This window comes from Ziziphus jujuba, chromosome 4 (genome assembly GCF_031755915.1).
Source record: "Ziziphus jujuba cultivar Dongzao chromosome 4, ASM3175591v1".
NCBI classification, from domain to species: domain Eukaryota; kingdom Viridiplantae; phylum Streptophyta; class Magnoliopsida; order Rosales; family Rhamnaceae; genus Ziziphus; species Ziziphus jujuba.
The window spans coordinates 3,565,020-3,587,732 of NC_083382.1; the positions used below are offsets into that span (position 1 = coordinate 3,565,020).

The 22,713-nt window shown below is 33.7% G+C and overlaps 4 protein-coding genes across 8 annotated transcripts; 2 read left to right on the forward strand and 2 right to left on the reverse strand.

Annotated features, from left to right (window-relative positions):
- The first annotated feature begins 480 nt into the window (after window positions 1-480).
- On the forward strand, window positions 481-6,767 carry LOC107416186 (UTP--glucose-1-phosphate uridylyltransferase). Its single transcript, XM_016024646.4, has 21 exons — window positions 481-870; window positions 1,109-1,156; window positions 1,379-1,470; window positions 1,756-1,846; window positions 2,020-2,080; window positions 2,166-2,243; window positions 2,499-2,549; window positions 2,663-2,736; window positions 3,439-3,511; window positions 3,613-3,670; window positions 3,814-3,860; window positions 3,939-4,004; window positions 5,053-5,085; window positions 5,312-5,364; window positions 5,448-5,523; window positions 5,596-5,652; window positions 5,755-5,838; window positions 5,938-6,036; window positions 6,129-6,233; window positions 6,478-6,549; window positions 6,637-6,767. Exons 1-21 carry the CDS (start codon window positions 782-784, stop codon window positions 6,661-6,663), a joined length of 1,434 nt encoding a protein of 477 aa, XP_015880132.2. The 5' UTR covers window positions 481-781; the 3' UTR covers window positions 6,664-6,767.
- A 267-nt stretch (window positions 6,768-7,034) lies between these two features.
- LOC107416187 (uncharacterized) lies at window positions 7,035-10,941 on the forward strand. 5 transcript variants are annotated; one of them, XM_016024647.4, is made up of 11 exons: window positions 7,035-8,386; window positions 8,739-8,841; window positions 8,996-9,009; window positions 9,122-9,340; window positions 9,447-9,518; window positions 9,622-9,708; window positions 9,862-9,900; window positions 10,078-10,182; window positions 10,315-10,480; window positions 10,598-10,707; window positions 10,813-10,941. In XM_016024647.4, the coding sequence occupies exons 1-11, from the start codon at window positions 8,156-8,158 to the stop codon at window positions 10,897-10,899; spliced, it is 1,233 nt and encodes a 410-aa protein (XP_015880133.1). In that variant the 5' UTR covers window positions 7,035-8,155; the 3' UTR covers window positions 10,900-10,941. The 5 variants fall into 5 exon arrangements, with proteins under 5 accessions (XP_015880133.1, XP_024928585.1, XP_024928586.1 ...); XM_025072817.3 differs by having other exon boundaries at window positions 9,447-9,506; XM_025072820.3 differs by having other exon boundaries at window positions 8,301-8,386; window positions 8,750-8,841.
- Window positions 10,942-11,081: 140 nt separating this feature from the next.
- LOC107416183 (ALA-interacting subunit 1) lies at window positions 11,082-15,599 on the reverse strand. The gene is made up of 8 exons (XM_016024642.4): window positions 15,269-15,599; window positions 14,895-14,953; window positions 14,707-14,781; window positions 14,469-14,588; window positions 14,279-14,349; window positions 12,516-12,813; window positions 12,105-12,394; window positions 11,082-11,586 (listed from the first exon to the last, which is right to left on the reverse strand). Exons 1-8 carry the CDS (start codon window positions 15,342-15,344, stop codon window positions 11,526-11,528), a joined length of 1,050 nt encoding a protein of 349 aa, XP_015880128.3. The 5' UTR covers window positions 15,345-15,599; the 3' UTR covers window positions 11,082-11,525.
- Window positions 15,600-16,387: 788 nt separating this feature from the next.
- Window positions 16,388-21,809, reverse strand: LOC107416188 (sucrose synthase 5). The gene is made up of 15 exons (XM_016024649.4): window positions 21,146-21,809; window positions 20,886-21,040; window positions 20,525-20,717; window positions 20,274-20,392; window positions 19,967-20,183; window positions 19,782-19,877; window positions 19,520-19,693; window positions 19,278-19,394; window positions 19,021-19,187; window positions 18,595-18,819; window positions 17,935-18,501; window positions 17,465-17,603; window positions 17,249-17,343; window positions 16,755-16,784; window positions 16,388-16,659 (listed from the first exon to the last, which is right to left on the reverse strand). Exons 1-15 carry the CDS (start codon window positions 21,386-21,388, stop codon window positions 16,644-16,646), a joined length of 2,553 nt encoding a protein of 850 aa, XP_015880135.2. The 5' UTR covers window positions 21,389-21,809; the 3' UTR covers window positions 16,388-16,643.
- Between the last annotated feature and the right edge of the window lie 904 nt (window positions 21,810-22,713).

Consider the following 22,713-nt stretch of genomic DNA (forward strand, 5'->3'; position numbering starts at 1 on the left):
TGTCCAAAATTTTTTTTATAAAAAAATAAAAATAAATTAAAAAGTGAAAAAGACATGTCCATAAGTATTCGCTCATGGCAAACGCAGAGAAAAGTAACAAATTCAACAATAAACTTTCAACGGTTAGAAAAAATCAGTGTGCTTGTGTGAGAGAAAAAAGAAAAGAGTGAGTGACGTGGCAACGTTGCGTGAAAGAGGCGCCACTCTTTTCTCAGATTGGACGAGGCCACATCGCGTCATATTCCCCTGCATATTCTCTCTTCTCTTCCTAATTCTCTAAAAAAGCCTTCCAAAGCTCGAAGCTTCTATGGTTGAGCTGGCAGCTGTTATGGACTGCCACGTTTCATTATGGACCCGTACTATGCCACGTGTTTGACTGTTGATCTTTCCAGCACGTCCTTGAAAACTTTTCCTACCACACAAACAAAACCCAAACCCAAACCGGCCACCTGATCTGGTATCCGATGTTTCTTACCAATTTTTATTTTATTTTATTTATTTATTTATTCATTTTCAGTGGTGCAATTACTTAAATGGTATTAAAATTGGGAGTGTTCCAAAATCTGTTTTAACGTCCTCTCCATTCCTTCGCATTCGCAGAAGTGATTGTCATCATCGATATTTTATATATACACTCCCAAAAAAAAAAAAAAAAAACACTTTCTTTTTATATCTCGCATTCCATTTCTTTGTTTTCTCAGTTGAGGAACTCTCTCTTTCTCGCTCTCGATTTTCTTTCTCTCTCTCTATATTCAAGTTTTCTGTTCTCTGCAAGTTGAAAATGGCTGCTGCCGCTGCTGCTCTTAGCCCTGCGGATGCCGAGAAGCTCTCCAATCTCAAATCTTCTGTGGCTGGACTTAACCAAATCAGGCATTCGTTCATCTTATTCTTCTTCTTCTTATACTACTAGTGCTTTCTGTCAATTATAATTACTTCGGTTTGTTATCGTTGTGTTCTAGAGTTCGATTCTCTACTCTGTGTTTGAGATTCGAATCAGTTTGTTCGATCGGAGTTTTTGGTGTCTGGATCGTTTCTTTACCGTGTTTTCTGCTCCATCCGGAGATCTGAGATCTGATTTCGATTCTTTTTTGATGTTTCTCTTTTGCAGTGAGGATGAGAAGAAGGGATTCATCAACCTCGTTTCTCGCTATCTCAGGTTGATCGAAAATCCTTTCATCTCTTTTACTGATTTCTTTTTCTTGTTGTTGTTTGTTTGCTGAGAAACTGGCGAAAAAGGGGAAGAAAATGACGACGTTTTATTTACTGGTTTATCATTTTATGGATTTGAGACTTGGAACTTTCGTCAAGGATGATATTTGCTGATTAGTTGATTTTTTTTTTTAAATTTTTTATTTGGTCGTGATCTTGTATATTAAAGCGGCGAAGCGCAGCATGTTGAATGGAGTAAGATCCAGACACCTACTGATGAGGTAGTCGTTCCTTATGACAGCCTGGCACCCGTTTCTGATGGTAATAAATCGAAATTTTTTGAGCAGATTTGTGTTCTTCTACTGTGTATTGCATCGTATTTCAATCTGATGATCCAAGTTTTTATAATTCTGTTCATTTTAACCAGTTTCTGTGGTAAATGACGAAATGTTGTAATCAAAAGAAAAATTTAAGAGTGTAACTGTAAAAAATTGAAACTTTGGAATCAATTGAAATATAATTCAAAATGCATTGACCTTTTTTTTAAAAAAAAAAAAAAAAAAAATTCCTGTTATTGTGCTGAGCTTAAAATCTTGATCAATACAGATCCTGCTGAAATCAAGAAGCTGTTGGACAAGCTTGTTGTGCTAAAGCTTAATGGAGGTTTGGGGACAACAATGGGTTGCACTGGTCCCAAGTATGCATGATATAATTTTCAAGACATTTCTAATTTGTTGTTTATTTTATTACATTAGAAGCGTCTATTAAAAAAATGATTGCTGGTCTGTCTGTGTAATATGACTTCCATTCTAGGAGTATCTTCTTCCTATGATTTCATTGATTATTGTATAAAATATTTTTGATGTGCAGGTCGGTCATTGAAGTTCGTAATGGATTGACTTTTCTTGACTTGATTGTCATTCAAATTGAGGTTTTGACTCTTGATCCTCTCTCTCTCTCTCTCTCGCTATCTCTTTCTCATTTTATATTTGCTTAACCTTCCATTTTTGTTGCAGAATCTCAATTCTAAATATGGTTCCAATGTTCCCTTGCTTCTAATGAACTCGTTCAACACTCATGATGATACATTGAAGGTGAATGTTAAATTTATGTACTAGCTTTCAACCATTGTTATCCTCCAATCAACGAATCTAAAATCTTATTGGTTTTTTCATAATCCATCTTTTGTTAAATATGTTTTAATATATCTGTTACATGGTGAAATCTTAAAAGTTGCCTACTTATTGTTCTATTAGAATCTTTAGAATCATGTACTTAACTTCGTATTTTACTGTTCGATTAAATATTGCAATATTATTGTTGAACTAATTAGTTCTTTCTTACTGTAGATTGTTGAGAAGTACTCACAGTCAAGTGTTGAGATTCATACTTTCAACCAGGTCTGCAGTACTATATGTAATTAGCTCTTTTAGGATCTGCATTTTGATAGAGTGAGAATGAGAATTAGAAAAAATGAACTTATTCTTCTTCCCAATTTTATGAATTCATTTAGAGCCAGTATCCTCGTCTGGTTGTTGAAGATTTTTCACCACTTGCATCCAAAGGAGTGACTGGCAAGGATGGATGGTATGATTTAATTTTAGTATTTTTCTTTGACAAGTCATTTCGTTGATGCTTGTAACCTCTTGCTGTTCTGTACCTGGATGACACATAATTTCTGCCTCATGCTTTGTGGTTTTATTTTGATGGCACACCACTTTGGTATTAATGCGTATATTTTTTATTCTCTTGGTGTCTACTTTCGTTTTTGGTTGTTTATGTCTCTATGTTCTATTGAGTTTGTGCCTTTTTACATGTATCTTAAATAATGCCTATGTTTTATATGGTGGAAAGCATTCTCCAGTTGTTGGATTTTGCAAATTTTCAATGCTAATTGTTGTCAGTATAAGTGGTTATAAACTTTGGGTGGATTTGTTACTTGTACAACACAGATCTTTAAGGCTCTTACATTTGCCTTTTCAAATTATTTTTTATAACTTATGGTTTGTGATTTTCTGTATTTATGATGGCAAATGAGTACTGTATCTTGCTAGTGGTGCTTGCTCAGAATGGCAAATGGAAATATATATTTGTCTGTTACACTACTGTGTTTCTTAAAGGTAGGAACCATTGGCAGGTGCCCTGAAGTTGTTATTAACTATTAAAGAGTAGTATGAATGAATAACCATATCCACCATCTTTATAGAAGACTTGTAATTGACTCTTAACAATCTTAGTTTTGCACAATATTTTATTTCTTTCAACTCATGGTTATGGTATGTAATGAAGGTATCCTCCTGGCCATGGTGATGTATTCCCCTCCTTGAAGAACAGTGGCAAACTCGATGCCTTATTGTCCAAGGTTGGTGCTATGATGCATTTATGAGCATTATAATGTTTGCCCATGTCCCAAATTGTGATAATGCTTTTATCTGTTACCCTATATTTTTGGGTCCTTTGCAGGGAAAGGAGTATGTGTTTGTAGCCAACTCGGATAACTTGGGTGCCATCGTCGACTTGAGTATCCTTGTTTTCTTTCTTGTTGACTCTGATTTCTAGCCTATAGTTATTAAGTGCTGATCATATCCTACTGTGTTACTTGTGACAATGCTGCATGAAAAACTACTATTTTTAGCAGTTGTTATACTTGACCGGATGCAACAGAAATATTAAATCATTTGATTCGAAACAAGAATGAATATTGCATGGAGGTAAAGGAAGATGATTCTTAATATTAATATTTGTTGCCATCAAAGTTGTTTCTAAATTTTTTGTTCTCATTTATACAGGTTACACCAAAAACCTTGGCTGATGTGAAGGGTGGCACTCTTATTTCTTATGAAGGAAGGGTTCAGGTACATAATTTTTATTAGAATTTATTGTTATTATTATTATTATTATTATTATTATTATAAGGGGTATGCTGCAAATTTTCTTGAGACACTCTAACTGATAGACTAAATTTTCTAATCAGCATGAACAGAAATAGTGCTTTAGATTTTAGAATGATGCTGGCTGTGTGCATGGCATATGAAATGTGAGATGTGTTGTTAATTGCATTATAGGAGAAACGAGCCGGTATGTTGTTTATAAGAGCGAATGCTGAAGTAGGTATCATCCATTCTTTAGGGTGCGCACGTTTTTAATAATTTGACATTATTTAGCTTTGCAAAGGAACTTTTGGATCAGAAGTGGCCTTAGTTGATATGTGGAATAAGTTAGAACTTTTGGATCAGAAGTGGCCTTAGTTGATATGTGGAATAAGTTAGAACTTTTGGATCAGAAGTGGCCTTAGTTGATATGTGGAATAAGTTAGAACTTTTGGATCAGAAGTGGCCTTAGTTGATATGTGGAATAAGTTATTATGAAATATTGAAGTTCTATCCACATAATGAGTAGTCATGGTCGGGATTAATTACAGCAGTTTGTCTCTGTATTTGCCAAATTAGGTGAAAAGGAAACATAGTTGTTTAGCATTCCTGCCACAAGAAGCCTAAAGTTCTGATATAAAGCTTGGTTATCAGATTACGTTAGTGTAAATTTTTAGTATTTCAGATCGGATAATAGCATAGACAGAATATTGTTGAAATGTAACAGTTGAGCACTGCATAAATGATTAGTGGTGGACAACCTGATGTGGTTTTACGTGAGGTGAAAGTTGCATTAATTTGTTTTAGTCTGGATGATTTGACTTTTTGCATCTTGTTCTTGATATTTTGCTCTCTGGGGAATGCTAATTTCTGTTATGATTGTAAGAAAATATTCTGGAGGTGAGACATAATTTTATCTTCCTGGCTAACAGACAACCTTGATTCTCCTTCCTTTTCTTGTAAGCAACACCTTTGACAATTGTGACAACTAATAACATTATTTTCTTTTGCCCCTTTGGATGATCTTTTGCAGCTTCTGGAAATTGCTCAAGTCCCTGATGAACATGTAAGTTATGACAGAGTAAATGATTGTTTTGGTGGGGGGGAGGGGTGAAAAAAACATTAGAAAATGGGTGTAGTTCCAGATGAACATGTGCTGTACCCAAGCGCATTGCTAATTGATACAAGCAGACTGCCCTTGACAGAAATGGGTTGTCATACATGCATGCAATATATTTTGAGAATACTCTTGGTTAGTTTGTAGCTGATGTGCCGTGTTCCCTTTGAAATAGGTCGGTGAATTCAAGTCAATAGAGAAGTTCAAAATTTTTAACACAAACAACTTGTGAGTCAATACTGCCTTAAAAAGTGTTTGGGAACATACTGCGGTTTTGTAGTAGTACTAATCTATGATAACATATTACTCAGGTGGGTGAACTTGAATGCAATTAAAAGGCTTGTGGAAGCTGATGGACTTAAGATGGAGATTATCCCAAATCCAAAGGTTTGCGTTTTTCTTTGAGAAAGTTGCATCTTCTTGTTAAGTTAGTTTTCTGATGTTTAGACATTCTTATAGGAAGTGGAAGGATTCAAGGTACTTCAGCTAGAAACTGCAGCTGGTGCAGCAATACGGGTATTCATGCAGTACATAACTCAATTTTTTAAAGATACATTTAAAATTTGAAACTTTATCAATCTAATGTTTTAATTTAATTATCTGTGTTCTATCTCCTAGTTCTTTGATCATGCTATTGGTGTCAATGTGCCTCGATCTCGATTCCTTCCAGTGAAGGCTACTTCAGATTTGCTTCTTGTTCAGGTAACCTTTTTTTTGTGATATTTGGTGTAGGATTTTGTATATTGTTTATAACTTGTTTAACACTACTATAAATTCTTTTTTTTTTTGTCTTTTTTGCAGTCTGATCTTTATACCTTATCTGATGGCTTTGTCACCCGCAATCCGGCAAGAAAAAATCCTGCAAATCCTTCTATTGAACTGGGGCCTGAGTTCAAGAAGGTGAAAACTTTATTTTAGTGTATTGATCTGATGCTTTTCGGTGGTTGCTGCTTCTTGATGAAGATGATGATCTTTTATTATTCTACTTATAGGTTGGCAACTTCTTGAGCCGATTCAAGTCGATCCCTAGTATCATTGAGCTTGACAGCCTCAAGGTTGCTGGTGATGTGTGGTTTGGTTCTGGAGTTGTTCTCAAGGTACAGATTTGCTACATCACTGTACAACTATACATTGATGTTTTCAATAATGTTTCTGCTAATGAAGCGTGATATTTATTTACTTCTCAATGTAAATTATCAAAAATTTTAGAAGTGATAATCTCATAATTATTTTATATTTTTGTCTAATCATGCTGCGTATCTATCATGCAGCATACATGCACTAAATTGTTTTTTCTTTTGTTAACTTTGCTTGTTGTTCTGGTTTCTTTTGTCTGTGAAGGGGAAAGTAAACATCACAGCAAAATCTGGGGTGAAGGTGGAAATTCCTGATGGAGCTGTGCTTGAAAACAAGGTAAGACCATTGAAATATAGTTCCATCAAATATTGCAATGAGGTAACAGCTATGTATGGTGCTAAAATTATGTTTCTTCTTGTCCAGACCATTAATGGCCCTGAGGATCTGTGAGTTTCTCAACGAAAATATTTCAGAAGAACACGTATCCATTTTGAAGATCAGGTCTATTTGTCAATTATGTAATGCTCTGTGTATGCTGAGATGAGATGAGATGAGATGAGAGGAAAATAATACTGAAGGTTGTTTCGCATTGTGTCTAATTTTGGAATGCTTGTAGTGCAACTAAATACGCCCTTTTTGTCTAATGAAAATTTAATGCCAAAGTATAAATTAGACTTAACATTTTTTGCATTGTTTTATGCGGATTTTCAATTTTTAAATTTCAATGGACCTTTTACACATCCGTTGAGACAAGAGGCTTTTTTATTTTTGGTTTATTTATTGGATTGCTAAAGCACATGTTTGGTTGAGACCTATTGTGAGTCTCTAGTCGCTTCCGATGGACATCTAGGTTGCATTAAATTTTAATTAAGCTAGTATGATTTCAAGGATTTCAAGTTATTTCAAAGAGTCATTTCCAATGAGTTTCTATTTGAGTTGGTGTTTGCAGCAACAATTTTAGTTATATTTTACTTTTACTTTTTGGTCTATTAAAATGAAGTGTAAGCTCATAAGAGATCCTGATGATGCAAATAGAATCGAGATCAAAACATGAACCAATGTGAATTTATTGATCCATAAACTATATTTTCATTGGATCTAACATGATGGATGAAGTCATGGGGAGTTTTAAGAAAACCCCAATTCATCTTATATAATATTCTCGGACTTTCGAATTTTGATTTTGCGTGGACCATTGAATACGCAATTTCAGCTTGTGAACGCAACAGCTGGATCGATGAAGCTTATAGAAAGGTGTCACTGCCATTGGCCTACCTAACTCTCACAAGCACAATATACAAAAAATGTGATTTTTGCTTGGATACTTATTTCTAGACACATCTACGAAAGTTAAATCTCTAAAATTTCATGTTGTCTCTAAATTAGTAAAAATTTTAATTGTTGTTTTGAGTTGAACAGAACCTTTGGCATTGATGGTAATAATAATTGCCAAATTTGCTGAGACTGAAAGCAGTGTGATAAAAAAAATATTTGTTAAATTACTGAAGATAATATATACTCGATGAGTAGTGGTGCATGGCACATGGGGAATGTATGTATAAGTGGGGGTGGATAGAAAAAAAAGGGTAAGAAATTAAAAGAACCAAACAGCAAAATGATGGAAAGAAGATGACAAATTCAGCAATTGCGGATTCACGGGTCATCTTACTGTTCCCTCTACCAATCCAAATTATTAAATAAAAAAATAAAATAAAATAAAAGAATTAAAAAATTCTGCTCTGAGACGTCCCTGCCAACAAGAGCAGAGTAATTCAGGCACTCAGACTCCACCTCCAATCCCAGCTCTCCAAAATTTTCGTCTCTATTGGCAGTGAACACAGGGAAACAACTGTTTTTGGTGTTTGAAGAATAGTGAGAGCGGTTCGAATTTGTTGTTTTGTTTAGATAGCAGCATAGCATATATATATATATATATATATCTATGGCATTTTCTTATGTTATTTGTAACAATGGTGGTGGTGGTGGAATAGTAGTCAAAATCTTGTTGTTGGTGTTTTTGTTTGAGTTGATTGAAGGAGCTTCAACTCCGGCAGTGGAAGTGTTGGGGAACATATCCAAGGTGGAAGATGCAGTGTATTTCCATATATATTATGGACAGACCTTCAGAGTCATCAAGAACGCCATTGATGCCAATAGCTACCTTCTCATCCAGGTACCACTCACTCACTTACTTCAGCACATAATACATAATATTATCACACCACCTGATAAGAGTATTTCCTTTTCATAAGAAATTAATCCTCTTGTTTTACAGATAGACAGTGTGAATTTTACACCTCACTTTGGTTATGCTTAAAATCCTTGTAAAAACAGCGTTTGAAGAGACCGAGAAAAACCTTCTTTTTAAAAAAAAAAAGAAAAATTATAATTAGAAATATCAAAATGTTTTGGTTCCACAAAAGACCAATTATAAAATGTTTTTGAAAGAAATGTCAGTGTAATAAAATGCATTATTATTCGAATAAATGTGTTATCAAATTATATTGATGCATTAAAATGTACAGAGTGATTCAAGGATGGCAGGAAGGACAAAGTATTGCACCTCAAGAATCAAATCCTTTCTAATCCCACTTTCAAACTATTCAGTTGATACCCAGTTCTTTCCAGGTACTAATCACCACCTACCTAATTTCTATCATTTATATGCTGAAGTACATATTATTGAGTACTTCTTTATTATATAACTCTTTATGGGGTACTTCTTTATTATATATAACTCTTTATTTATCTATATATATTTTTTATTTGGATGAATTTTCAGTTTCCTTTTTTGAGGTGAGGAAGATCAGCAGCTTCTGTAAGATTTTACATTTTTTGTTCAAAAATTTCAGATGAAATTTATCATTTTATTCTTTTGCACAACCTTTGCCTTCTTATGTATATGCAGCTTCTAGGCTCACTACAGAGCATGAAGGGAATGACTTCGGATTCAGTGGCTTCTCAATGCGTAATAAAACTGTATGAAGCTGGAGAAATCCAAGTGATTGATAAAAGTGATCCACAACAATTTTCACAATTTGGAGCACATTTTATTAGTGACATCGATCAACCTCAAGCATGCAATTTCGCATCTTTTGTTCCTTTTTCGGAGGATACCCCTTTGCAGGTAATTAATTAATTAATTAAGCACATATAACCAATTGTTTTCAATATAACCAATTATTATTATTTGGTTGGGGTATCTTTGATCTAATTTTATCTTTGAATGATAGAGAGCTGAATGGATCAAGTACTTGGGAATTTTTGCAAACCTTGAAGATAGAGCAAATTGGGTCTATAATGCAGTATGTTACATGTATATATATTATTATATAATATAATATGATTGTACACTCAAACTATGCATCAAAGTCAAAGATTTATAAATTTTCCTGTTAATAAATGCAGGTTAAAGCGAATTATATATGCTTGAGTAATGCTTCTTCCAGCAGGACATCGTTCAGACCAAATGTAGCTTGGATGGAGTACTCGAATGTAAGTAATTTCTATACGCACAAATAAATAAATAAATAACAATAAAATGAAATGAACTGAAGGAAAGACATGATTTTCTTACCTAAAATATAGATTCTGTATTATTAGCAAAAGAGTAATTGAATCACATTGCATGTAAATTCCTCTTTGCAGGGTATATGGTTGTTTACCAAAGAAACATACAAGTTAAAGGTACTAATCAAATTTGTTTTTATTTTTATTTTTATTTTTTTAGTCATTACTAATCAAATTAGTTATAATTGTTTTTATTTCTTTTGAATTAAAAACCATACATAGTAAACATGTTAAATTGGACGTTTAGGTTTATGTGGTTGTTGATTATTTAATTAAACTTTGGAAAATGTACAGTATGTGGAAGATGCAGGGGGAGAAAACATCGACAAATCTATAAACAAAATCACCTATAATGTCTCCGATCCTGATGAATTGGAGGCATTCCATGCCATTCTATGTGTAAGTTTAATTACAATCACTTAATTAATGATGAAAGAAACTTACATGCTTAATTACATACAAAATAGGATTTACTTGTAGCCTAATCCTCTTTTCCTTTTTTTTGGGGGGGGAACTTTATCATGTATATAGACTGTGGAAGTGATTATTGATGAGACATACACTTCAGACCCAGCTGCATACAATCTATCAAACTTTCTCCAAAATGTAAAAGTGGAAGATCATTCTTGTTTTGGTTTTCTCTCAAACAATAGCTTATGGAGATACGATAAGAGAATTCAAAACTCTACTGCTTTGGGTAATTATTTACTACCTCATCTCTTTGCTACTCAATTCTATTTGTCATTCATTAATATTCCATGTTTTCCTTTAACCAATTAATCTTTTCGTTATTTCTGAATTTTTGCATGTGAAGACTGGTATAATGGAGCGGTTTCCCAACCACAACTAGTTCTAGCAGATCTTATTGAGGCATTGTTTCCTACAGGAAACTACACTACAACGTACTTTAGGAATATTGCAAAGGTAGGTTCATATCATATACATATTAGAAATAATATATTTTATACAAAGTTTTTAATTCATAGAATTCTAATACATTACATATATTATTTCTATCTCAATATGCAGAATGAAGGAGTTATAGCAATTGGTCCTGAAATGTGTGATAGGAATGTATCCTTGGCAATGGAGCCTACCATATTACCTTGTGCATAACTTGTTTTTATGAGCCAAAAATAATAATAATAAAAAAGGAAATTATGGTTCAAATTTTTTTTTTTTTTATATATATATATATTTTTCCCTCTATCTGGTTAAGTGTTGAAGTATTCATTCAAATATATGTACAATTCCATTGATTAATTGATTTTCTATAAGTTCCTCATGAGCTATGCAAAGAAGGCAAAACATTTATATATATATATATATATAATAATAATATTGTTGACATAAACTTATTAATATTATTTATATAAAATACTATTTTAATTAAAAGGTCCTATTGTTCTCTCTCTTTTGAGGAGTAACTTTCTATACTCATTGAAGGGAAACTCTAAAAGTAACTTAAGATGGTTATCTCTATCTTGTTCTATAAGGAGAGAGAACATCTACGAGTGTGTGTGTTTGTGTATATATATATATATATATATATTGTAATACAAAATACTGGAACCAGGAGACAGCTGCGGTGCTTTATAACACACAGTCGAGTTTGCAGTGGTTTCCATACAGAAAAGCCTCAATTTGGTTTGCCCAATGGTTAAAAAAAAAAAAAAAAAAAAAAAAAAAAAAAAAACTACATTTTCCGGACAAAAAAAGTAGGATGTAAGACAAAAATATCCCTAGCTCTTCAGTCCTGATGGATTCTTATTCCAAGACAAGTAGGATGGATCTCCAAGAGGCCTGCATTAAAACAATTACCCAAAAAAAAAAAAAAAAATAAAAAAATAAAATAAAAATCAAGCACATCATATTAAAACTTTCATATCTCTGTTTCTGGAAAACACTAAGAATAGATAACTGAAAATAGAGACATGCCTGCCTTTAGTGAAAGGAAAAATGGATGATATGATAATGAAAATTTGATACAACATTCAGTGGGACACTCTTATATGAATTTCACATAGACAACCAAATTTTCAGATGATTTTTTAGAAAGAAGTTCCTAATCAATAAATAAAACTTGCATATCTCTGTTTCTGGAAAACATTAAGAATGATAAATGAAATGTAGAGATGCCTTTAGTGAGAGGAAGAGTGAATGAATAGAGCTCGAAAATTTTGATACAGCATTCAACTAAATCCTTTTTCTTTTTTTTCTCGAAAACTTTTCCTTTTGTTCTGTTATTATGTGAATTTCATATAAGCAACAGAGTTTCAGATGATCACTTAATTAGAAAAAGAAATTGTCAATCTGCTCACCTTGGCCTGAAGACGTACACAAGTATGAAGAGTATAGCCAAGAACAAGTTCATTCCGCCAACAATAAGATATGCAATGCCTAGGAAATCATTCTTACCACCAATCCAACTAGTGGTTGAAAGTACCAGCGTTTTTTTGCCTCCAAAACTGTAAGTGTTATAATTATTCTGTATAGTAACTGTTATCACATCATTAGCCGAAAGGTCCACATTCAGCCTTCCATATAGCTTTCTGAATGTCGGCAATGCTGCAGTTCGCATCCAAACAATAAGATCTGATTGTTCACTCAACTGTCACATGCAAAACCAGTATCTATTTAGAAATTTTAACTTAAAGAAAAAAGGGATAAGGCAACAATATATACAAATGGAATATCACGAACAAGATAGAAAGGAGGTGCCGATTAATTACAGGTATGCTAGCGTTTAGTTTTGCACCACCGATCAAACCTGTAGTCTGGAAATTCTTAGGAAAAACATCAGAGCCAAATTTATGCTCCCGGTCACTTTTCCATGCAATATTTTTTTTGTCAACATCAAGTCCAATTGTTTTCACTGCAAATGAATAGGTGTCATTAAACAAACTCCAGGCAATGAGGCCACAGGGAACAATTGGACGGTTATTTGCAGAATCTTCAGGTTTACACTCATCGATCTCATCTTCATCCTCCTTGCTACGCAATTGTTTGTCGCTTCTATTTCTAACATATCTAGAAACAATATTTCACATTACAAATAAGGAAAATAGTCAACAAGTATGTAATATCTGGATTTAGGAGATACAGCAGTGCAAGAAGATAAAAATAAAATAAAAGAAAATTTTAACACCAACTAATTATGTCCCAAATCCTATGACAAAAGAATACACATTAATATGAGAGCTTTTTTACACAATAAGTTGTGAAATTTTGTGCTCTTAGAAAACAAATTATAAAATATGAGAAGCTGGGTAACCTGACAAATAACTTCAACCTGAAATCTATGCTAAACTACATATAAAAGGATAAATGGGAATCAAGGAAATAATACCAGACTTTCAAGCAGAAAGTTGAATTATCACTTTATTGTATTATCAAGGCAACGTTACATCCAAGCAATCATAAGACTGTGTGTGCCTTCCTAATTTTGTGGTGGACCTCATTTTTATGAATTGGACATCATCCTATCCTCAGGGACACCTTGGTGGATTGCTGCGGTGTGAGGGTGATTGTATGATTATATGGGTATCTTAAAAATTTCATTGACTGACCTACATGATTTTTGTAAAATGAAATTTGAGAAGTATGTCACCGGTTGCTCTCAAACCAGCTGCCAAAGTGATTGGCAATGTCCAATAGTACCATATTCATTCATCCATTTGTTATTCATTCATTCATCAAATGGCTTAATGGTAAAAAATTATGAGAAAATTAATTTTAAAGAGCGTAGAGGCCTTTGCTGATAAAAGAAGATTGGTCATTTGAAAGGATGTATGGAACAAGATATACATAAAGATAGAGGGAAACAAAAAAAAAAAAAAGTGCAGATAAGCCAGTCTGCTTGAAATTTTTATCTGCCTATTCCTCTAAATCAAACCCCCTGTCTTGCAGGACAGTTAAAAGGTCCACATTTCAGACATTCAATTTTCTTCATAAAGAGGACGCCTTAGCCCAAAAGCTAAACAGAGACCAACTGAGATCTTGCAATTCCAAGTGTATCATCTAAAAGTAACATCCAGTTTCAATATTGAAATAAAATACTATACACTTGACGGTGAAACAATCTGGCAGTCTAAGCTGTAAAATAACAGGTATACCAATAAAGTAACCCTGCCAGAATGTGCAAATCCACAGGTGACATGCACTACTGACTCTTCAATTACAAGTGGTCTTTTAGATTTTCACAAATTCGAAACTCCTAAATGCATAGCCAATATCACATGGTCAAACATGTTCAATAATAATCAAACTGAAGCACTTGGTCCAAGATTTTATCAGCATCATATATAGCTCTAAAAACACTAACAGGTCCAAAGTACCCTTGAGCAAAACAGAATGTTTTGCAATTCTAAATATCATATTGGCCCATCTTAAGCCAAGGATAGTATAAAACATGTGATTCACTAGCTCTAAAGACAAATAATTAACAGATACAAAATAATGTTGTCAAGGCACAAGAAAAGGAGGATATATATACCGGCGATGATTCTGATAGAAATTATCAAGTTGATAATAGATATAAATTGGACTTCTCATATCCTTTGGAACCTGAAAATAATAACCAATCCATGCACATTTTCAGAACTCCATATTTGGAACCTAGGTAGGCAACAGCGTTATAAAAATAAGAATGCAATCATCAAAAATGCTAAAGTCTCTGGACTAACAGTCAAGCTCCTAGTACATGACTTGTCAGATTGGTTGTTCTGAATAAATGAAATCTTCATACTTTTGGTAAAATTAGAAGGAACACAAGCTTCATCATAGCGGTCCACTATTTCCACCACCTACATGGTCCAAGAAAGGAACAAGCTAAATTTATTGATCAACAATAAAGAATTCCCAACTACCAAACAAACTTCAAAACAAGGAATTAGATACATCAAAGGAGAATAGATACATTACACGCTCAGATGCAAACAGGGAAGAAAGGCCAAGAGGGATGAATACAATGCCAATAGAGATAAATGATGATATTACCTGATACCCAGAAGAGAAATAACATTAAAAGATGAAACAAGAAATAGAATTCCTACAACTAAAAATTTAAAAAAAATAATAATAATAATAATAAGATGCGAAATAATCCACACCCATCCAGGAGTTAAAATTGGTTTGCAAGCAGGAAGCTCTTGCTGCGAGAATTTAGAATCTGCATGCAATTAAAAAATAAAAAGAATGAATTTTGGCATTCATGAAATCTGCCGAAACCCAAAACATACAAATAATAATTTAAAAATAAATAAATAAATAAATAACCAAGACTGTCATTAACACACCGTAGCAAAGTACTCAAACCAAAAACAAAAAACAAAAAACAAAACAAAACAGAAAATAGAAACAGAAAACAGAAAACAAGAAGAAAAAAAATTTGTAAGGAAGATCCGAAATATATTCATGACAAAAAAAAATTGAAAACAGAAGTAATAACTAAAAACAGGGAAAAATGAGGGGGAAAGATACAGACATTTGGGTTTCCTGGAATGATGCTTTTTGGAATGCGTTGATCCTTCTTTGCCACCTGAACTCGATGGTCCGCTCATTTCGTCCCACTCTCACAAAAACACAAAATGGATGGAAAAATGATTATACGAATTGTTTTGTGGGTTTAGTTTTATGAAATTAAATACACACCCACATTTCCAAAATCAAGAAGAAAAGAATAAGGATTTGTTAAAAACGAGTTGTTTGGTTGGTGAGAAAATGGAAGAAAAATCCTCAAAGAAACTTTTGGAAATATAAGTAATGCATAGCAATGCGGGTTTGTCTAGTTTGTACGACCGCATGGAGCGAAAAACACGAAAGCTCCATATGCGTAACGCCCGCTTTTTGCTTACTTTTGGTACACGTGTCATTTACGGGTACAAGTTTCAATCCATCGACTTGAGAAACCATTGGTTGACCAATTTTTTTTTTTTTTTTTTGGCCTTTTCAATAAAAAAACACATTGTTCACTAATTTTTTTTTTTTTTCCCCTCGTTCACAGTTATTTGTGGAGGTTAAAAATTTATTATGTTAAATTATTATTAAAAAAAAAAAAACAGTAATTTTTTATTTTATTATTTGAAAAATAGTGAATGCGTAAATAAATAGGTTCGTTTTTTGCACCAATATATTCGATAAATATTTTTGAAATACTATTTTTACTATCAAACAAATCCAACGGTAGATAATTGTTATTCACTGCTTAGTTTTTTTTTTATCATGGTTAATTTTAGTACATCGAATGCTCACCTAAGTATATTTAGTATCAAGTTGGCCATATGTTTATTATACACCGTTCTTTGTATGTGTTTGATTGTGTATCTATTACATATTTGTACACCCTTGGAACAATGTATAGATTTATTTCACACTTCATATTTCAAGGTTCATTGGGAATTTATATGTCAATCCTTAAGATAATGTCCAAATACATTTATGTTTTTTCATTAATTCATCCGAGCAATATCCAATTATTATTTTCCATATCCTGTTTCCTTAATAGCGGTAAGAACAATTTATATGTTTATTTATATATGCAAGCTATTGAACCAGAATATCCCATTAGCATTCATCAAAAGAAAAAAAGAAAAACATAATCCCATTAGCAAATATAATGCTTTATGATTAATAATGGAGGAGCACACTTATCATGGCGTGTGAATCTTTATTACAAGAAAACCCGAATCTCTGATTTTGGATCAGTTTAGTAAATATGTCTATATTGAATTCAGTTTACAAACATTAATATGTAGAAGAAACTTTTGAGCAAATGAGATGCAACTGTGCAGTGCTGGAAACCGCTGGTATGGCAGTCAAGATGCAATATAAACGATGCTGCCATTTTATATGGAAGTTTCTTAAGCTCCAAACAACCTGAGAAATATGATGGAAATTGCTTGAGTTTTGCATGGCTGCAGATTTTTCAAGTATAGAAAAGACCAACTTGGGATCTTAGCCAGTGATCTTACCTTTGCAATCGTGATTGTGTTCGTCTTGTGCTACATGAAATCAAAAATGTAAAATTAGCTTGAAAATTGAAATTTAAAATTTATGGCATGAAAGTTAAAAAGAATTCCAGTTGTTTCTGATGATAACCTGTCCTTTACAGGATAGTTTTTATTTCATGGATTCAAACTGAAAAGCACATGGTGAACGGAAATTAATATCCGTTTTTATTGTTCCATTGAAAGCACAATGAAGTAGAGGTATGCAACTGGAAGAACTTCATAAATGATTTCGGTTTGGATACATATATCAGCAGGGGTGGGGAGGTGTTTTTCTTCCTTATTTGATTCCCATAACTTGGGTTGCACTGTATAAAATTAATATTAAAGTGGTTTACGATATTAATTATTTGATTTATTCTTTCATTAATTAGGAGGCATATTGGACACTTGTAGTATCACCAAGTTATCCATGAAGGATCTCTGATCACTATATATTTTCAAGATCAGAAACATGCCTTGGTGTTTGCTTTGGTTTGGATTCTTGCTTTGGAGGCGGAGGTGGAGGTGGAGGCTGTAGAGGCTCATCACTTGCAAGAGGTACATTCTTCACCTGTAAAACATTATCATATAAATGAACAATTTGGAACTTATTAAGTCAAAGTAATTAAGCAGAAAATTGTTTTCTGAATCTAAGATGATATATATTTACATATATATATATATATACATACCAGGTTCCTGAATAGGAGATTATAAAACATGTGGATGTACTTTTGCTTTGCCTGCTTGGGCTCCTTGACCAGTTGCTTCCAGAATGTGTAAGTGCAGCCCATGTTCAAAACCTTGTTTGCGTAGATCTTCCAGGTATAGCTAACAAATTTGGGTGATAATATTTTAGATTATGATTGTTTAGTATTCCACAGAACAAAACAGAAAAATAAAAAATAAAAAAAATAATAACAATGATGAAAACGCTTGGAATCCTCTCCTGTTCTGAGCTTTATATTGGGATTTTAATGGCTGTGACGGAAATAAATAAAGTAGAACAGAAAGATATTAAATCATGATCAACCATTTCAAACAATTTTCTGTGTCCTAAGGATGTTTATAGCTCAGGTAAAAGGAGGGGATCCTAATTTGCTGAAGTTAATATATATGAAGTTGTCAAAACAAGTTTGAATTCATGGATTCGGGTAGTTACCATTCGTTTATGCGCTGCAAACCCGCTGCTGAAAACTTGTTCCAGTATGTTGCATCATTCTTGCACTTCTCAAAGAATTCAGCAATTTTGTTGCTTGCTTCATCTCCATTGTTGGGATCAATATGGAAACCGGAGACCCCATCAACAATGATTTCGGCTGGTCCACCTTGGTTGGTAGCAAAAGTGGGTAATCCACAGTTCATAGCCTCTATGACAGTAAGACCAAATGCTTCATACAGAGCAGGCTGCACAAAAGCTCCCTTGGAGTCAGCAATGAATCTATAGAGCTCTCCATTCCGACGCCTATCAGTCTGTGCTGCTATCCATCTGATCTGGCCCTTAAGTTGGTATTTCTCTATCAAAGCATGCATCTTTTTAATTTCTGCCATTTCTTCTCTGTCGTTTGATTTCGAAGGATCAAAGAAGCCCCCAACTATAACAAGATTAACCAAATTTCTCAGCTTTTTGTTTTTCCCATACCATTCAGTTAATCCAGTCATGTTCTTCACAGTATCTAGCCTTGCCATTGAGAATATGATGGGTTTCTTCCTGTCTGCAAGATATCCACTGTTTTCCAAAACAAGAAGTCAGGCAGAATTAGGTGGCTTAGACAAAGTAATGGGGGGTCTCATATGAAAGATTTTAAAAGCCAATACATACATGTGTTCATTGTTATCCTCCCTGCTATAGAGTAATTCTTCAATGGCAGGATTGAATACAGTGAATCGCTTTTGTCTCTCCGTGAAAGGGAAATAGACAGTTTGATCAGCCCCGGGTGCAGCAATATTGAACTTTGGATCAAATACATTGATTCCTGAAACCACTCTGCAGAGGCCTGGAAGGGTAAATGCAGAGTGGCTTTCATACTGTCCAGGTCTATCTTTGCTGCAAAGTAACAATATAAATTCATCAATGTGCATGAATCTCCATTCAATTAATTACCCTTTGTTCTCTTTTCCTCTGAGAAATCCTTAGGGTGTTGATTATCTTTCTATTTAGTTGATAAGTTAGGCCCAATTCGAGTCATGAAAATGAAAAAAAAAAAAAAAAAATGAATCGGTAAGCCTGCAGTATCAAGGTTCTAACCTCCCTGCAATTTCTTGGTATGTGCTTGCTATGATAAAATCTGTTGCATTCATGGAAATCATATCGGCCATGAATTGGCATGAGAAGTGATACTTTGGTTCTAGTTCTTTCCATTTGATGTCTGAATCTTCATACTTGGTTTTCTCTAAAGCATGTGCAATAGTTCCCTGGATTTCAAGCATCTTTTTATGTTAGAATATGAACTTAAAGCAAAGAACCATCGTAGTAAAAAATAAACCGGTGAATAATCAATCAACCTGAGTTATCTCAAGTTTGTTAGCCATGAGTGATGCTACCAAATTTCCATCAGTATAGTTTCCAATGATAAGATCTGGCTTCCCTTCCAAGATGTCAAGGATCTTGGTTATAGCATCCTAGTGAATCACAAGAAACATATAGAACTGTGTTAAGAACAAGATGCTAATAATGATGAATACTTATCTGGTTAGTGAAAAGTTGATTGAGAAAAATGGTAAACAAAAATTGAAGCCAAACTTGCCTGAGTAAATCTCTCAAGATAAGGATAGATATCGAAGCGAGAAACCCATTTCTTGAGGACCCCTTTTTCTGTCTTGAATGGCACCCTAAGGATGCTAGAGTACCTGGTGCCTACGACTTCTTCTAACTCTTGGTTGCACTTGGTGCCCCTTGCTTCAGGTATGAGTCTTGTAACCTGTTTTATTGAAAAATATGTCATTAGAACCGTCTTAATTAGGAAACCAGTACATTGCTTTCTTAATGAAAATTTATGTAACACTTACAATAAGAATTCTTGGTTTGACAGCAAGTCCTTGGTCCCTGATTCTGTTCACTAGTTCATCTTCAAGAGCTTTCACTTGATCCAGAATGTAAACTACCTGTTTCGATAAATTACTAGAAAATATCAGCTTATTCAATCTACATCAATGTTCTCTGCCACATATCTGTTTCCAAGTTTGGAATATACCTGTCCACCGGTGTCTGGCAAGCCGAGAACATCTGCTTGGCCAAAGTAGCCGTGAGGGGAGAAAATTACAATGTTGAAGATTGTTGGAACTCTGCTGAAAAAGTTCTCCATGTTGAAAGGATCAGGTGCTTGCAGTACTTCAGAGAGAGATTTTATTGTCTCTTGCACTCTTTCTGCAGTACTTCCCCATCCTTTTTCAAATCCCCACTCCTTAAATCTGTGAAATATTTTGGTGTTAATTCAAGTTTTAAAATAGGGTCTGCATAGGAAATATGAGAATCTAGATCTTTTTATTTTTTTTTTCCACCTTAAATCAAAATTTTGGTATGGAGTATCTTTGGGAAGAGCTGCTAGAAAAACTTCAGCAACAATCAGTGCCATCTGAAGCTTAGATGGTGTGTTGAGGGTTTCATTTATCATTAATTTCTGCAAATTTTAGAAAAACAGGAATTAGAAATCAAACAAATTTTATAAGAGTGAAGCTAAAAAATCAATATTTTTATAAGAATGAAACTAAATTTTTATTTTTTATTTTTTATTTTTTTATGTATATCATACCTCTCCTTGATGACTTAGTGATAATAAGTAATCCACAAGAGGCTGTGCATTTTCCAATCTTCCACTCAACTTGGAAGTTATGAACTTAGAAACAAAACTGAATCCATTTCCTACTGAAGATGACAGGGTTAAGTGAGGAACAGTGGGTTCAATTGCTGCAAAATCCACCTCCAATGCATTTTCATCACTTGCCCTGCAAATCAAAAGACAGAATATTGTCAACCAAAAACTTTTATATGCTCATTTGGTTTTCTTTTCAGCTACAAAGTATTTAGAAAATTTTATTCAACAGAAATCTAAAAGTTTTATGAAGAAGAAAACTAAAAGAACCCAGATGGAGCTGATTGAGAAACATGCATACCATTTATCATCATATAGCATTTCTTTGAATTTCAAGAACTCAGTGGTGGAGATGGCTTCCACTGAGAGATCCTCGGAGCTAACTTTAACAAATTCCCAATATCCAGGATTTGGTCTTACCGCAAAGGCTACATGGGGAGGAATAACAACAGCTTCCTGCAAAATTCATGCTCAAATTATCAATATGAAAAATCTTAAAAAGAGAAGAAAATGGTGAGTGAATTAAAGAAGTTTATGTATGGAAAAGAAAATGATGAGGACCTGAGTAGAACGAAGTATATAGCCAAGAACTCCCTCCAAGACATGGTTTCTTTCAATCTTGTCATCGATGACTTTCTCCATTTCAAGCATTAAATGCTGAAGTTTCATGATCCTTCTTCCTTGCTCAATGTACTTAGCAAAGCACCTCTTCATATGGTACCGGCTTTGCCTCAGGGCATCCGGCATACTCTCTGCTATCGATTCTGATCTCTTCAACGGCGTTGGTGTTGTACTCGTAGACATGGTTGATAACACAACTAGAATAAACACACAGAGGTTTTCGAATTCTTAAGAGGGAAGAGAATTCAAAAAAAGGAACCAAAAAAAAAAAAAAAAACTAGTGGTTTTGCTTTGCTAGATATCAAAATTTCAGGTCTAATTTATAAGGCTAAGGAATGTGACTGTAATTTGATGCATGGGTAAATTATGGAAACACTTGGCACCTTGCTTTTGGTTTGGTTTAAGCGTTTTCAGGATTCCAACTTTTCTTTTATTTTTGTATTGTTTTGGGTACAAATGGGACCAGAAAGAAGGTGCATGAAGAGGAAAAAGAACATTCCTAAAGTGATGGAAAAAAGAAGAAAATAATATCAAGAAGGTATTGATAAAAAACAATAAAAAGAAAATGATAATAAACCAAAGAAAAGAATCTGAAAGTTTATTTGAGAGAGATGAAGAAGATAATTTTATTGCTTGTTTGAGAAAAAAGCCAATAAGGATGGGGATTTAGCTATGTTCATGTTTGTGACGGAAATAGTTAGAACTAGTATAATTCTTTCCTTGTTTATATATTTTCTCAAGGTTGGAAAAACAAAAAGAATCTGCCATCTTCAAGGCAATAGAGATGGTTGGAATATTTGCTGGTTTGCGTCAACTCCTTCATCACGGCATTGTTTATGGCCACCTGCCAAAGTTAAAAGAACATGCAAGAGTCAGTAAAATCCACCGACCAGATTCACCTTGTAAAAGCACTTGTTTTATTATTAGAGTGCCAATTGGCATTCTACTTTCTTCTGCTTTCTTTTATTTCCTTGATTATAGCAGAATGGTGATTTTTTTGCTTGATTACTTAGGGTCGAAGATGATTGAACGGATATCCTCACCTTTGAATTTGAAAGTGGTAGTTGGATACATAGCATGTGGCGCATTGGTATTGGTTTATATGTTAGTTAGGATATACAAATTTATCAAGTTTAAGGTACCGACTTAATGAAATAACCTTTGGAGTATGATAACCTCTTTTTGGTCCAATCACATATATATATATATATATATATCGAAAATATATAAAGTGTTGTATATATATTTATATTTTTTTAAATTTCCAACTTTGCCATAACTTTAGTTCACTGTTAGGCTTCTCTAAATTTGTCTCTAGCGGTAGGTTGAATGTACCACTAAGCTAACACGCCAAGGCTGTGAAAAGAGAAAGAAAATAATATTCCAAACTAGTGGGTTATCAATTTGTTAATTGATTGGTCCTATTTCATCCGTGGGACAAATATTTTAGAGTTTTTCAAATTTCTAATGACCTTTGCTTCCTTCCTGCTTGTAAAAAGTATCATAGT

What these genes read in the sequence shown, in the direction of transcription:
- LOC107416183 (XM_016024642.4), bottom strand. Translation starts at nt 15,344, where the DNA reads ATGAGCGGACCATCGAGTTCAGGTGGCAAAGAAGGATCAACGCATTCC. An exon ending in CCCTGTTTGCATCTGAGCGT is followed by an intron (nt 14,589 to 14,706) that starts GTAATGTATCTA and finishes TGGACCATGTAG; the next exon opens with GTGGTGGAAATAGTGGACCG. An exon ending in TTCTATCAGAATCATCGCCG is followed by an intron (nt 12,814 to 14,278) that starts GTATATATATCC and finishes TATTGTTTCTAG; the next exon opens with ATATGTTAGAAATAGAAGCG.
- LOC107416186 (XM_016024646.4), top strand. Translation starts at nt 782, where the DNA reads ATGGCTGCTGCCGCTGCTGCTCTTAGCCCTGCGGATGCCGAGAAGCTC. An exon ending in CTCGTTTCTCGCTATCTCAG is followed by an intron (nt 1,157 to 1,378) that starts GTTGATCGAAAA and finishes TGTATATTAAAG; the next exon opens with CGGCGAAGCGCAGCATGTTG. An exon ending in TGGGGCCTGAGTTCAAGAAG is followed by an intron (nt 6,037 to 6,128) that starts GTGAAAACTTTA and finishes TTCTACTTATAG; the next exon opens with GTTGGCAACTTCTTGAGCCG.
- LOC107416188 (XM_016024649.4), bottom strand. Translation starts at nt 21,388, where the DNA reads ATGTCTACGAGTACAACACCAACGCCGTTGAAGAGATCAGAATCGATA. An exon ending in TGCCAGACACCGGTGGACAG is followed by an intron (nt 19,878 to 19,966) that starts GTATATTCCAAA and finishes TTATCGAAACAG; the next exon opens with GTAGTTTACATTCTGGATCA. An exon ending in AAACCAAAGCAAACACCAAG is followed by an intron (nt 16,785 to 17,248) that starts GCATGTTTCTGA and finishes GATTTCATGTAG; the next exon opens with CACAAGACGAACACAATCAC.
- LOC107416187 (XM_016024647.4), top strand. Translation starts at nt 8,156, where the DNA reads ATGGCATTTTCTTATGTTATTTGTAACAATGGTGGTGGTGGTGGAATA. An exon ending in ATAGCTACCTTCTCATCCAG is followed by an intron (nt 8,387 to 8,738) that starts GTACCACTCACT and finishes TAAAATGTACAG; the next exon opens with AGTGATTCAAGGATGGCAGG. An exon ending in ACTTTAGGAATATTGCAAAG is followed by an intron (nt 10,708 to 10,812) that starts GTAGGTTCATAT and finishes CTCAATATGCAG; the next exon opens with AATGAAGGAGTTATAGCAAT.